This window comes from Truncatella angustata, assembly GCF_020726525.1.
Source record: "Truncatella angustata strain MPI-SDFR-AT-0073 chromosome Unknown BKA67scaffold_8, whole genome shotgun sequence".
In the NCBI taxonomy this organism is placed as follows: domain Eukaryota; kingdom Fungi; phylum Ascomycota; class Sordariomycetes; order Amphisphaeriales; family Sporocadaceae; genus Truncatella; species Truncatella angustata.
The window spans coordinates 2,115,943-2,130,522 of NW_025763388.1; the positions used below are offsets into that span (position 1 = coordinate 2,115,943).

At 51.0% G+C, this 14,580-nt stretch overlaps 4 protein-coding genes across 4 annotated transcripts; 1 reads left to right on the top strand and 3 right to left on the bottom strand.

The window, feature by feature from the left end:
* Nucleotides 1-1,788: 1,788 nt before the first annotated feature.
* Nucleotides 1,789-2,658, bottom strand: BKA67DRAFT_523875 (uncharacterized protein; the record flags this gene model as incomplete). Its single annotated transcript, XM_046098516.1, has 1 exon — nucleotides 1,789-2,658. The coding sequence occupies one exon, from the start codon at nucleotides 2,656-2,658 to the stop codon at nucleotides 1,789-1,791; it is 870 nt and encodes a 289-aa protein (XP_045954475.1).
* A 3,217-nt stretch (nucleotides 2,659-5,875) lies between these two features.
* On the bottom strand, nucleotides 5,876-7,302 carry BKA67DRAFT_579084 (putative cytochrome b5). The gene is made up of 3 exons (XM_046103742.1): nucleotides 6,937-7,302; nucleotides 6,667-6,793; nucleotides 5,876-6,539 (listed from the first exon to the last, which is right to left on the bottom strand). Exons 1-3 carry the CDS (start codon nucleotides 7,050-7,052, stop codon nucleotides 6,375-6,377), a joined length of 408 nt encoding a protein of 135 aa, XP_045954476.1. The 5' UTR covers nucleotides 7,053-7,302; the 3' UTR covers nucleotides 5,876-6,374.
* Nucleotides 7,303-8,046: 744 nt separating this feature from the next.
* Nucleotides 8,047-9,099, bottom strand: BKA67DRAFT_662709 (F-actin capping protein alpha subunit; the record flags this gene model as incomplete). Its single annotated transcript, XM_046108055.1, has 4 exons — nucleotides 8,047-8,395; nucleotides 8,453-8,590; nucleotides 8,651-8,928; nucleotides 9,046-9,099. The coding sequence occupies 4 exons, from the start codon at nucleotides 9,097-9,099 to the stop codon at nucleotides 8,047-8,049; spliced, it is 819 nt and encodes a 272-aa protein (XP_045954477.1).
* A 1,374-nt stretch (nucleotides 9,100-10,473) lies between these two features.
* BKA67DRAFT_579092 (uncharacterized protein) lies at nucleotides 10,474-12,984 on the top strand. Its single transcript, XM_046103743.1, has 2 exons — nucleotides 10,474-11,250; nucleotides 11,413-12,984. The coding sequence occupies exons 1-2, from the start codon at nucleotides 10,603-10,605 to the stop codon at nucleotides 12,607-12,609; spliced, it is 1,845 nt and encodes a 614-aa protein (XP_045954478.1). The 5' UTR covers nucleotides 10,474-10,602; the 3' UTR covers nucleotides 12,610-12,984.
* Nucleotides 12,985-14,580: the final 1,596 nt, after the last annotated feature.

Below are 14,580 nucleotides of genomic sequence, written 5' to 3' on the forward strand. Positions count from 1 at the left end.
CCAAGTGCATAGTTGTGGCTATGGGGGGTTCTTGTGGCCATTACTACTCGCAAGTAATTGCATCTGGCTAATGAAAATTAGTAGTGTGACGCGTTGGATGCTTATGATCTTGGACACTAGTACATCGCCGCCGCCATGGATACGTCAAACGCATTATGGAATAACTAGGTAATATGATGCTGATGGCCATAGCCTAGACTGATCAGGTAGAAATCCATGACACCACACTTGCCCAGTGGTTCCAGGGCCCGTCGCGGCACCTCGACTGTTGAACACGTCGAGATGATCACAGATCGCTTCGTGTTCATCCGCAAGATAGATACAAAGAAGGAGCAGTAAAACCCAACGAGGAACGAAACTATTTTTCACGGCCTTGGATAACCCCGGGAGGAGATGAATAAGCTCCTGCTGTGGTACCCACGAGGAACGTGCTGTGCTCCCTAGCACGACGAGCTCGAGTCGAGAGCTATGATCCTGCCAGCCTGGAACGCCGCAGGGTAGGTATCGTCACAAACGAGGACCAATTAGATCGGTTTCACCATGACGGTGTACTCGCAATCACGACTCTCCTCGGGTTAGGCTATTCTCGATTCCGACAGCTGCAGCTGGTCCCGTCTTCCATCACTGGTATGGCTAAGCAACGTAAAGGAGGAGACTACCCACTTTCCAAACTCGTTAACTTTTATCAAAAAGCATAAGAAAAATCTCTTTCTTTTTTTTTTTTTTTTTTCCAACCCATCTCTTTTTGGAACATCCTTGGCCCGTACAGAAAAATTTGAATACCCATCAGTGGCGTTAGTCATAATGAGCACCGCCTTCTCGTAACCCATTACAGGAAAAAGTCGCTGTGCGGCTCACCTGCACGTAGATTGTGATTCTCGTCACGGCATCAACCAAGCATAGATCGCAGATCAGAGGCCATGGTCGTGGACACCAGGACTTACCAAAAATCTGGCATGATCCGTGATCATGGAGGTCTTCTCTCTCTCTCTCGCAGGACATTTATCATCGAGGTGAGCCAACTCCCAAGCTGGGGAAAGGGGCCTTGGGCTATTGTTCTTGCCCCCCCCCCCCCCCCCCCCCCCCCACCATAGTCACAAGATATAATTCCAGTGATGAAACGCAAAGTAGTGACACAGGCAACGTCAAGTAAACCAAGTGGTTCCAACAGCCTGTATCAGAACGATTCTGATAAATCTCTGGAATTTGGTCATGAGATCGACAACTGGGTCCCATGATTATCAGCGTGCCTTATCAAGTACGCAGTAGCATCCAAGACCATGTTTTGGCTATAGGATGTGTTTTATTTGCCTCTAGAGTCACCACGCCCTTGGCTTCTGGCAGCTTGTGCAGCCATAGTACACCCTCGAATCTCCTTCCATTCTCGATAACAGCATTTCGCCTATCGGCGTACCTCTTTAGCTCAACATTTTCTGTGGTTGGGAATCAATGCGGCTGCCCCCCCAAAAAAGAAAGCAGCTGGTCTCCGTATAAATATGTCATTTTCCGCTCTGCCAGTTTTTCATGCTTCTCTATTGCTCCTCTGAAACGCCCCCGAAAGCAAATTATGTAGCAACCCTCGAAAAGCACTCTTGCATATGATCTTTTTGTGAACCCACAACAAGTGGGCTCTGTTTGTTCGTAAATGCACTGTGCGAACAAATTGCCGTGTCCCTCTAACGCCTACCATGCAGTGCTTAGTCCCCAAAAGATATGTTCAGAATGAAAGCATGGAACTGCTTCGTATATGCCTCTTTACCCAATCGCAAGAAAACTCATCTGGGGTCACTATTTCCGCATCATGTGACTGTAATCCTGGAGGATATGCTTCATATGCTCGTTGGTCTGCTTCTTGCTCGTGCGGTTGACCCTTCTCTTCTGCTTCTTCTCCGTCGTGACCTTGTTCAGCTTGGGGTCGTCGCTGGCGGGCTTCTGGCCGATGGCGGTAAGCCGCCTGACCATGTCGTCCACGTCTGGCAGCTTTACCTTCTTCCACATGGCCCTAAACTCCGAGTCGACAGGGTGGAACAGACTGGGCTGGTCCATCCAGATGTGCGTCGCGCGGCCGTCTTTCCGCGTCCGCACCACGAGGATCTTGTGCGCCTTCTCCAACTCGTCGATGGCCTTGTCGCAGTCCGGCCAGCCGTCCTTCAGGTCCTTGACTTCCAGCTTACTGGCGTCCGTCTTGCGTTGCAGGAAGTCCAGCAGCGTCGTCTTGTTCTTGACGCCGGGGATCTTGGCCCTGAACTCGTACCTGCCGGTCCGCCACGCCGGGATGCCTTTGTCCTTGAGATCCTTGACCTTGGCGGGGGGGTCGGGCAGGAAGGTGACCTGGCCGTGCTCCCTCAAGCCCTTGGCAAAGTCCTTGTGGTCGCCCTCGGACCGATGCTGCAGGGTCAGATGGTCGAGGATCTCCTGCAGCGACTTGGGCGTGGCCTTGGACTTGAGGAACTCGACGGCGTACAGCTTCTGGGTGCGGTCGTCGAAGCCGAAGTTCTGGGTGGCGGCGGCGAGGGCGGCGGGCGTGGGGGTTGGTGTCGCATGGTCGCGGGTGCGGTCCTCGCGCTTCTGCTTCTTGGAGGGGGTTCCGCCGTGCGATGCGTTTGATGCGTTGGAAGGCGACGGCGACGGCGGGGCGAGCGCGCGCTTTGCCCCCATGACTGGATTCGGCGCCATGATGCAAAGGGTGTCGGGGAAGGAGACGGGAGGCTGTCGCAAATGAATGCGACGGCGAGTGTGCGGATGCAGATGCAGATGCAGATGCAGACGCAGGTGCTGATGCAGGCGAGGGACAAGGAAGAGCCGAGTCGAGGCTTCCGAGGAATGAAATGATTGTCAATATCGATCTTTGTTGCTCGAGAGCACCAAGATGACAAGCGAACAACAAAAGAAGGAATGAATGCTGCGGAGGTTCTACTGTGTAATGTTGGACAGAGTCAAACGGTAGACGAGCTAGTCTGGAGGCTTTGTGACGATTAAAGACGACGCTCTGTGCTCTGATTAATCGCAAAGTGGGTCCCGGCTGCTCGGGTGCTGATTCCCCAGTACGTAAGTTACAGTCTATTGATTGTCCAATCAGCGTACAGCAGCCTCAGCAATTTGACTGTTGATGCACTCACAATGCGCACGTCTGTCTTGTCTGGCAGTTGGGTCTCGGTAGATTGCTAGCCATAGCAATACTAACCCGCAGTTTGACTTGGATAGTGCAGTTTTGAATCCTGCAGAGCACTAAGCTCGCCCAACACGCCATGCCAGCCACAAAGGCAGTTTTCGACGTCCTTGAACAGCCACGATAGACTTTAAAGTGGTTGTCTCGATGAGCTGCGGAGGAGCATCATCGAGTACTGTTGAATTTGTAACGACAATAGTAATTGGCGTAAGCACCTCGGAGTTAATGTGTGCACTGAAAGTCTATTACGGCAGATAGGAGAGAATGGCTGGTCGCCCGCTTATAGGCAACGAGCGTTGACCAAGTTTGATCAAAAGCGATGTAAGTAGCGCAATTTGTGTATACGAACCAAGGAAACCCTGTTCATAACGATATAAATATTCTAAATTTATTTGAGGGGACTCCATGTCAAGAAAGATTGTAATCTGACTTGTGAATGGATCCATCAGAGATGCTCAATTAGTTATGACATCGGATGAATAGGGGCCTCCAGTACGAGATATTTCCGAGGTCGTCAGTTTGGTAATGCATGGTTAGATAGTGATGGAGAATGGAGAGGCTGTGAGCCACCGGCGTCAGTATGAATAATTTAAAACCTCACAAAGTTCGTTCATTCCACGAAATCAAGCCTTTCCGCCCTCAAAATCTTCTAACTAAGAGATTGCCATCACTGATGTGACTTAAAAACGGCACATGTGCTGTTTTTGGCACCTTGTCGGGACATATCTATGTTTTATGTCCTATATGATGTCGAACTGCTGGAGATTCTTATCCGACAGATATTTCGTCCGCTCTCAATCTCCTACCTCAAAACCAAGCATTCCCGTCGTCCCTAGGCTATATCTTGACCCGATAGGACGAAGTACCAAGGCCTTATCAACACCATCTTCACAGATGCACACAACATCACTACCTGCACGTTTGAGTCCCACATGAGCCGCATCAAGATACTCCCATCATTTATTATGCTAGTGCTGCCATCCACATACCCGACAAGTATTAAGAAGGCAAGATTCGACGTAGGTTGTCCATTCTCCATTGATGCGTCAGTGTAGGGCTGTTGTTCGCCGCTCTGTGCGTACTCGTAGCATTCTAACACCTTGGCCGTCAATGCCCTGTCAGAGCTGTCCTCTAGAGCGCTGGTGACAAGATTGATGACTTGGGCACGAAATTCCTCCACCGCGATACATTCTCTAACTGTAGAGGAGTGTGCCACGAAGCCCTTGAGCGCGTTTATGCGCCGTCTGAGCCAATCCCATGATTGCGTCATGCCATTGTAACTGACTTAGTACTCCACCGTTGCAACACAGCCAACACAGCAGCCTGATAAGGTGAAAACCCGCTCATCTAGGGATAGCACCACAGTTGTCCTGGTTATGATGCGTGGTGATCTGTCCGAAAATGAAATGCTCAGAATCGGGAACCCAGGATGGGACTCCCCGCGAGGTATAACGTCTTAGTGAATCAACAAGTCTTGGATTACCAGTGTTTGCGAGAATATAAGCTGTATATCGATGACAGATGTCGGCATAAGATAAGTCATAGTTTGGGCTGAGAGGTTCGGAAGTGGTTCTGCCCGCACATGGTTCCAGAGTCCTAAGATACCGTTGACAACATCGTGTGGTTCTCGGCAAGAGCGAAAAGAGCTGGCAATCAGGAAGAATGAGGAGCTGACTAGCTGCGCTCTCATTCACCTTCCTCTTTCTATCATTGGAGCCTTGAAAATATTTGATCTGATTGTAAACCGCTTGCGTTGGGATCAAACCCTGACACGCGATGAAATAGCCGGGTGCGTCTACGAAGATGGGTACAGCGTTGTCAAGGCTGATACCAGTCATGAGATGTAACATAGACGTTATATTAACCGCATAGCGTCCTAGAAATATTCTGCAACGCTTTGCTAGGACGCCTTCTTGCAAGGTCCAAACACGGTGGAACCATGGATGGATCATCAACTTCTCCCAGCACCGTTTAGTGTCGTTGTCCATAAGGGCTATGACCGCACTTGGTGGCCAAACCTTTCAAGCGGCTACTCAAGATCTTGAAGGCGCAAGATAAAGCTTTGTCAGGATGCGATCATGTGGCACCTACCGATGGTCTGTGTCCGAGCCCCCTAGGCAAGCAACCGTTGTGTAAGCATTACCGTATACCTCGGCCATTCGTCCAAATTGATGCGATCTCTCTTTGCGGTCGTCCTGGTTGATGCATAACGCGTTGATCTAAAAAATACTTCCTCGTAAAATCAGTGTGGTAGGATCTGAGCTGATCCAGGGCCGCACCCAAGTTCAATCCAATAGAGACACAATGGCCAATGATCCTGATTTGGCGTATCTTCAGGCCTTCCCCCCAAACGTAGGACAAGGCAATATATCCCGGCTTTGAGTACAATGGAACGCGCTCGATTTCGCAATCGATCGATTGTCCGCGCTTCCTGGGCAAGAACTTGAGAAGCCGAATATGTGAACAGCCCAGTGGCTCGTACACGAATATGTCCTCCTTAGTGCCCGACACCGGTTCGACCTGTCTGGATTGACGATCAACAAAGCCTACGCGCGACATTCTTGGGCTTGGCTTTGGACGAAGTGTGTATGCCTCAACATGTCGCTTAAGATTAGCTACACCACCGGCTATAGATTGCCCAGATGCGCAACGAAGTGAAACATTGGGGGTTCATTAACGAGAGAAGCAGCAATACAAAACTAACTGCCCGCATGTAGTAAGACCCAGAGCCCAGCGCGGGGTCGAGCTCCTGCATAGCACTTTTATCGTGAAGCTGACGTGCATCGACTTCGTGCAGATGATCGGACATCGAGACAACTCATTTCCAGTCGTCCCAGCTCAAGCATGAAAGATGCAATATCGTTCAAATATAGGTAGCTTGCATAAAGCAACAAAAACAAAGGTTATTGTGCAGATAAGTTTTTGCACAACCTATATTTCGCTTCGTCTCCGGTCCATTGAGTCTATAGATTATGCAGGATGGCATAGGTAATTATACCATGTGATATGCGCATGAAGGCACAGTCTATTAAATGTCAATAAAGGCTACATGACCCCCCCATGAAACAATCGAATAAGTCTCCAAGCCAGAGATTTACGAGCAGTGCAGTATATGTTGAAGCACAAACCATATTCATCGCTCCACAAACTTGCTCCCTCATGTCGTCGCCGACACCGTGTTCACTAGTATCCCTCCCCTAAAAATCTAAGCCTGCTTGTTCTCTTGGCCTTGGAGGTACTGGTAGGCACCGAAGGCGACAAGACCACCAATGAAGACGACAGCGTAGGCAGCCGTACCCAGACCGGCGGAGCTGGTGTTGGCGGTGGGTGATAACGAGGGCTTGGTAGAGTTGGGGCTGGGGTCTCCGGGCTGTTACGCATTTGTTAGTATTCTGTGCATGCTGCCATGATGTTTCGGACGAACGGTGCGACGTTGTGCGCATCGTCCCGACCGAGCCGTACTCGGGAGAGGAGACGGATAGAGGGAAGATGCTTACCTGGCGCTTCAGGGAGCCGACGAGCAGTTGCTCGAGGGTCTCTCTGGCCTCGTCACTGTGGCCGACATCCTCGAAGGCTTCCGTCGCATCCTGACCACCGACATCGAGCATCACCTCCTCACCACCACTGTCGCGATCCATGTCAGTAACTCGGCCATTTAAAACTCGGGGGCCGTGGGTTGCTGGCAGGAGCCTGTTCCTCACACCGGAGCTCCGGCGACATTTCAGGGGGCAAAGCCGCGCAGGGACAAGAAGAGGAGGAAGACTTACGGGTGTTCGTCGACAAACTTGGTCGCATCGTAGACCTTATCGTGGATGACCATGAACAGGTCCTTCTTGGTGTTGTGCTCGGCAACGTCCTGGTAGGTGTACTCCTTGTCGGCCATTTTGGAATATCTTCTTAACGGGACACGATCTAATTAAAGAGTCTAGGCAATTGAAGAAACGGGGCAAGGAGAAGGAGAAGGAGCGGTCGTTGCTGTTGCTGGTTGTCGGGCAAGAGGCAGGAGGTGAAGAAAAGGATGGAGGGCAAGTTTGCGCTTCGGGTGAAGAAATTAGATGCCAGCGAATAACAGTGCTGACCTTCTACTGCCTTCTGCTTTCTGCTGTCCTGTCTGCGTCTGCGTCTGCGTCTGCGTCTAACTTAGTGCTTTCTCAACAACAAATTGACCCCCGATTCCGAATTGATCTGCCAGGGGTCCGAAAACCAAATCCTATGGGCTCCTGGGCAAAGGAGCAGGATTGAGCGAATCGGAGGTCTGCTAATTATGCTTCCGCTTACTCGTACGCAGTACGTGGCTTGTGCATCCACCTCTGGCACTGGCTGCGGGGACAAGCTATGTGCGATGTACCGCGCACTTGCCCGTGCAAGCTTGAATCAGTAAACTTATCCGAGTTGTGCAAATAACGCCTTCAAAGATGGGGGTTGTGCAAGCAGCCCTCGGATGATCTACGCGCGCAGGGTATTTCTCGGGGTTCGGTAGTGATCTTCGGCAAACGATGCCTATTTGATCGTGATAGGCAAGTTTGACGACCGCGCTGCTACGGTGTTGGGTGGTGTGGGCAACTTTCGATAGGCTGAGCCCGATATGCGATAAGTTATGTGACTTACCCCAAGCTGGCAAGGGAACATGTAATGGGGATTCCGGGACGTTTCCGGCGCTCATACAATCACCGGAATGCCGGCCACCCGCCACCGGTCACGAGTACAGATTGACCACGAATGCAAGCAAACGCTCTTGTTTATCCGCGAACGCATAGCACTCAATGCTGTACGTCCACCTGTGTGATGAATCTTCTAAGACGCTGTTGAGCAGCGAATGGCCGATCCCGTCAAACAAGTCATCGGCCAACCGTTCCCTACTATGCCCTACCTCTACCCTACCTCCTGGAGCTACCACCGCCAATGTCTTGGCCCACCCGATAGCTAGCTACCTTATCCCACTCAATCTTTTGTCTCGTGACGGGTAACTGTCTCCTCAGACTCTTGAATGCGCCTTCGCTCAAGCTTGTGAAGCCCCTGTTCAACTCATCCTGGTACTTCTTCTCGCCAGTACCAATCTCCTTGACGATGCCAGCACCAGTACCTGATGAAACCGACGCATTTAGAGGCTTGCTGGTCAAGAGCCGCACGTTACCGTCCTCGTAATAGTGCACATCCACTTTGACGCTGCCTTCCAAGCTGCCCGACGACGGGTCGAAGATATAGAGAGAGCGCCAGCGTCCGTTCCTGGCCGAGTATTAGATTAGTGCTTGTAATTCGTAGCGGAGCGCATATTCGTCCTACCAGAAGTTGCTCGGGCTGTATTTGTTCGAGACGATGATGATCGCTACCTTTGAATCGTTCTCAATGGGGTACACGCCAAAAGAAGCGTTCGGGTAGTGCTCGGAGACGTAGGTAGAAAGACTCTTCAGTGTTGACTTGCTGATTGCACACAGTGAGCAAATTGCTTATCCCACCCCAAGTCTTCAGTGTTGAACCTACACCAAGTCCGCTTGACTGCCCTCCAGGGCGTAGCTCTGCACGCCGCTAGCCTTCTGTGTCGTGTGGTCGAAACTGAAGCTACTCGAGCTCTCGACATCGTAGTAACGCCCGTCGCCCAGCGAGGAGTGTGAGCTGATGATGACTGGTTGGCTGCTACCGGGTAGCTTGACGGTTGCGAATTGCTCCTCGTTGTACTTCTCGAAGGCCGGGCCCAGCTTCGTAACCAGACCTGGGTCAGATAGGGTCAGGGACTTGATGTCTGCGATGACATCTGCAAGCTGGCGCAAGATTACACGTTAGCCCTCCTTCATTGTGCAGACCGTAAGCATGGATAAGTATAGAGGCAGGCAAAAGGCAAGTTCAGGTTGGTGGTCCAGCAGGGTGTGGTCTCGTACCTCGCCTGGGGGGGCGCCCTCGACAAAGGCCTCAACGGTCTCCAAGCTCGACATGACAGGCCTTCAACTGCTTGTCTGCCGGGTATACGTTGGTGGTGGTTTGTTGCTTGGTGAAATGAGGCGTTACTACGCAGTGGGAGTCGTTCGTTCGGATTGTCCATTCAAGGAGCTACTCGAACGTGGGACGCGGGGCAGAGTGGGGCAGTCTTTGTCTCACGGCCATCTCCAGGCTTGCTGCCAAGGGAAGCGAAGGGCGAAGATGCGCCCGGATGGCTTGTTGCAACTAAACTTATCTCTGTCGTAGCCCTGCCCTATCCTAGTTTATCTTATACCTGCTGGCCCTTTCCCAACACTGGCACTCGCTCACTCGCTGGTACGTGGGACACCGCTGTCGATGCGCCTGTTGCAAAACTGCTATATCGAAAGGCCCGATCTCCACGACCGACAACCGCACTTCGGAGACAAATTGACAGCCCGCACTCCTCGGTCAGCACATGGCCGGAAGCGTCAGAACACGGGCAAACGCCAGATCAGGACATGTTGACTGATGATGAGAGGCGAACTGTCGTTTTATGGCGTGTGTGTCTCGGAATGAGCACGTCTAGATTTAAAATAAATAAACAATAAAGATAAAAATGAGACATGCCTTGCTTCTTATATCGCTTGCGATTGCTCATCCAGAGTGGCGTTCAGGTTGATGCTTTGCAACGTCGCTTGGAGAAACATACCCGTCACCATTGTCATTGACCACACACGTGTGTGGAAAACATACAATGATTCAGCCGCAGTCCTTTTTGTTTCTTTTCTTCTTCCCTTGAGAGAGCTGCTTCCCTGCCATTAGCTGCATATCGGGCCGTCGTTCATGCCCCTACTCTTATGACTAATCCCCGCCTCCTAATTTCCTGACGCACTGCACGATTAAGGTTTATAGACAGCTTGTCAGATTAGTTCGCAGAACTTTATGCAAGGGCGCACCATATACATGGTCACTACCCTGCTGAAGCCTGCTTTGAGATGATCAGACCGACCATCTCACGCTGCTTTTCATTATTCGCCATCGTTGATGTTTCTAATCTCAGTACCAGACCATCAAGGGAGCGCTGCCACGAACACAACCCTCCCACACCACCTTGTGTCGTGGAAAAAGTAAGCCCACCCCTGCCATGCAAAGAAGTGAGATAGAGTGTTCACGAAATGGGAGATGCGGGAAATGTATGGTACTTGCATCTTTCCTGGCATCACTGTAATTTGCTCGAAACCGGATCGTCCAAAAGTTTCCCTACACGGACATGAAGTTAGTCTTGTTGCAGAGAATATGCGAGGCAGAACAGCTACCATGGGTCGTGCCCGGGTCCATGGTCCTGGAGGTAGAGATTCCTGAGTATATAAGAACATAACATCATCTCACGAATGAAGAGGTTTGCAGCAGGACAACCCAATCACCCACTCTCCTTTGAAGACATTCGTTCTATAGATCTATAGATCCTCCCCTCTTAGTCCCTAATTACTATCCCTAATCACCGTAGATACAACCATTTCCGCTGCAATATTCCCATCATGAGGTTCCCAGTAGTTCTAACCATTATTTCTGGTGCTGTGGCACTCCCCTGGTTCCATCGTCGGCCACATCACGGTGGATCAAACTCACCAGATCACGGAAAAAGACCTGTATATCATGGCCATGGTGGTGGATATGGTGTCGCTCCTTATCCCTACGAGCCGAGTGTTGTCACCATTACAGTCACTGCAGAGCCTGTCCCTGAGTCTACAACTTCTAGCAGTTCATCGACAACTTCCGGAGATGTCACCCTGACAAGCACTTCCAGCTCCAGCAGCAGCAGTTCAGGCTCGTCCACTCTGAGCCTGGAACCTACCTTTGCCACCCCTTCCGAGTCAACTACCCCCACCACCGAGTCTACCCCCAGCTTCTTTTCTACAACCAGCTCTGGTTTGGCCACTGGCACAGGAGACGCCACGCTCACAGCCAACTCGACTATCACCAGCGTAATTTCAGCCACAGCAACTGGTGTCGATACGACTTTCACTCTTATTTCGACCATTACCAGCACAATCTCTGAAACGGTGTCTGAGGAACCCACCTTCACAGGCTTACCCAGCTCTAACATCACCAGCTCCGGCCTGTCTACTGGAACTGGAGATGCCGGCCTGCCCACTTCGAACGGCACAATCACGAGCACAATTGTTGCAACTGCTACTGGTGGTGATGCTACTTTCACTCTGAACTCGACCATAACCAGCACGGTTTCGTCCACCCTCAGTTTGGAACCTGTCTTTACCGACTTGCCGCCGACTGGAACTGGAAATGCTACTTCTCCCACCAATGCCACTATCACCAGCACCATTGTTGCAACTGCTACTGGTGGTGACGCTACTTTCACTCTGAACTCGACCATTACCAGCACGGTTTCGTCCACCCTCAGTCTGGAGCCCGTCTTTACCGACTTGCCGCCGACTGGAACTGGAAACGCTACTGCTCCCACAAACTCCACTATCACCAGCACAATCGTCGCGACCGCTACTGGCACAGGAGATGCTACCTTCACTCTCAACTCTACCATCACCAGCACGGTCCTCGCCACTCCAACTGATCTGAACAGCACCACCATCCCCACGGCGTTTCCTAACTCCACTATTTCCAGCACAGGGTCATCCACTCTCAGTCTAGAGCCCGTCTTTACAGGCTCGTCACCGACAGGAACAGGGACAGGTAGCATTTCATTGCCCACCAATGCCACCATCACCAGCACCATTGTTGCAACTGCTACTGGTGGTGACGCTACTTTCACTCTGAACTCGACCATTACCAGCACGGTTTCGTCCACCCTCAGTCTGGAGCCCGTCTTTACAGGCCTGCCACCGACGGGAACCGGTAACATCACCTTGCCCGTCAACGCCACCATCACCAGCACCATTGTTGCAACTGCTACTGGTGGTGATGCTACTTTCACTCTGAACTCCACCATCACCAGCACGGTCTCATCTACTCTGATTGTAGAGCCCACCTTTACAGATCTCCCACCGGTTTCATCTGGAAACGGCTCCTCACCAGGTTTCACATCCATCTCTAGCAGCAGCAGCAGCAGCAGCTTCACCGGCGGTGTCCTGCCTCCCGTGACAGCGTCTTCCGGCAGTCTCCCGGTCGCGACTTCCAACTCCACTTCCACCATCACGGTCTCCTCCACGCTGAGCTTGGAGCCCACTTTCACTGGCTTCCCGACGAACTCGTCCACGTCCAGTGTGGAACCCACATTCACTGACCTCCCACCGGTCTCCTCCACGCTGAGTCTGGAGCCGACCTTCACTGGTTTCCCAACGAACTCATCGACGTTCAGCGCGGAACCCACCTTCACTGGTTTCCCGACGAACTCGTCCACGTTCAGCGTGGAGCCTACATTCACTGACCTCCCACCGATCTCCTCCACGCTGAGCCTGGAGCCCACCATTACTCTGCCCACCGAGACTCTGCCCACCCAGAGCTCTACCGCTGAGCCTGTCTTTACGGGCTACCCTTACTGGCCCCGCCCTCCCCACTACCCCTGGTAAAGCCCGAGGAAGTAGGCCGCGGACCAACGATGGCATCGAGACGAGATGAAATGAAATCGGTTATTGTACAGCTTGTTTTGGGTACTCTTATTCTTACGTTCATTCATAATACTTGCCATAGGGTTGTTTTACCTTGTAATTAGCGAAGGGATGTTGCTCACACTGGATGGTACAAAATGAAGTGGGGGGGTTCTTTTTCCTTGTTGAACCATTCTTTCATATGTCTTGGTGCATACTGGTTGCAACGTGGTGGTTCTATCTCTGGAGATACCTAAGATAGATGAATATAACACGATCATTCGACGAGCGGTTATGATGCAATCTCGGTGAATAACGCCTTATTCTTGGATTGTTTTGTTTCTCGTACGCGGTTTTTCAAGGAGCTGGATCGCGGCTGACATTAGGTTTCTACGAGAGTTAAGGCGCCTACTATGTAAGGTAACTATTGAGGTTGATGATAATTGGCTTATGAGCTTTTGTGAAGCAATTGGCATACGTGGAACATCTAGCCTGACGGTTACAGTTTTCTTTGAGCAGCAGGATCAGGGCCAGGGTGGCATATAGTACTACTATCAGACACAAGCCCTGAAGTCCTCCGTATATAGACATGCACTGACTTGGTGGCTTTCTTCTGAAATGCGATAATTGAGCAAATGTGGGGCGTGGAAAAGTCGTGGCCCATTACTTACTGGTGACTTCACCACCTCGATACCGAAATCTTCGACAGGAGAAACTCGAGACGAGTTAGTACCTGCATACATAGAAAAGTTCGTAGCGAGGACATGGCAAAATACGGCCCATCGTAACATCTGTGGGACGTTATGCAAGAGTGCGGACGGCTGGGAAATAGCCTACCATCCAGAAACTGACCGCGAGGATGCAATGAATGTAGCAAGCCCCCAGTGGCGTTGCGAGACCGTTCTAGAGAGGTCCAGGACGTGACGGCCGTGGAATGAGATTTGCCGAAGCGACGCAAGACATACATATACGAGAATGAGAAGCAACCTTGCCCCTTCGCGCCGTGGGGTGGTTTCCATCAGTGATCGCTACGTGTTGAGAAGTCACTTTGGTGAATGCAGTAATGCGAGAGAACTGAATTGGCTGAATGTTTGGCCACGGGCATCAAAACAGACCTTCGCCAATGATGTGGTGCAGGAGATAGGGGCTCTTAGGAGCGGCTTCTAGCGGCGGTGTTGCCGCCAATAGCGTTGGAATGGTTGTTGGTGCACGTGCTTGGGCGATTTCACGGTACCAGCTGTTTGACTGGCGGCTGCGAGGGATATCGGTCTCTGGTGCGGCGAGGTGTCGGTCTACATGCAGTGCAAATCATCCCACATATCGAGAAACATAAGCCAGCTGTCTCTTGGGCTTCATTGTGACAAGAGTATATGTGGTCAACTGCCAGACTAATTACCTGGTCAGAAGCTGCGGTGTTACAGCACAAATGAGGAACAATATATGGTGGCATTGTCTTTAGAAAAGCTAAAAGTATACGATCACGACACAACCACCTGACGAACGGTTGAGATCACAAATATCTTGTAAAAAAGCATGCAGACAAATGGTAGGTTCTATGAGGCTATGAACTTGTTCCGTGCTACATTTGGTAGCAAACATCATCTTGAATCTCGATTCTGTTCGATTTATAATGCTACATCCTTTGCCCGCGTGTCGTAAAACCAGGAGTGTTTTATAAACAAAGGTCACGTAGCTAATTACACATTCTGAGATGCAACACAGGACAATGCCGTCTTCTAATATTAGGCCTTTGTGACACGCTCTGTGTTTACTCGTCTGACAAGTAGCGGTTATCTGGCACTCTCTTCCTATAATCTAAATGAACTCAAGAACCGTGTATTCCTAGTAATCATACCAACCTTGCGTATAACATGTAATGAAAGCCAACGGTAGACTGCATAATATTGGGGTTCGCTGACATCTACACAAGCTCTTCGAACCGCACCGAGACCT

Bases quoted from the DNA above. Each gene is read 5' to 3' on its own strand.
- BKA67DRAFT_579084 (XM_046103742.1), bottom strand. From the start codon at position 7,052: ATGGCCGACAAGGAGTACACCTACCAGGACGTTGCCGAGCACAACACC. The intron at 6,794-6,936 runs GTAAGTCTTCCT...GGATCGCGACAG, and splicing joins AAGTTTGTCGACGAACACCC to TGGTGGTGAGGAGGTGATGC. The intron at 6,540-6,666 runs GTAAGCATCTTC...AATGCGTAACAG, and splicing joins TCGGCTCCCTGAAGCGCCAG to CCCGGAGACCCCAGCCCCAA.
- BKA67DRAFT_579092 (XM_046103743.1), top strand. From the start codon at position 10,603: ATGAGGTTCCCAGTAGTTCTAACCATTATTTCTGGTGCTGTGGCACTC. The intron at 11,251-11,412 runs GCAACTGCTACT...AGCACCATTGTT, and splicing joins CAATCACGAGCACAATTGTT to GCAACTGCTACTGGTGGTGA.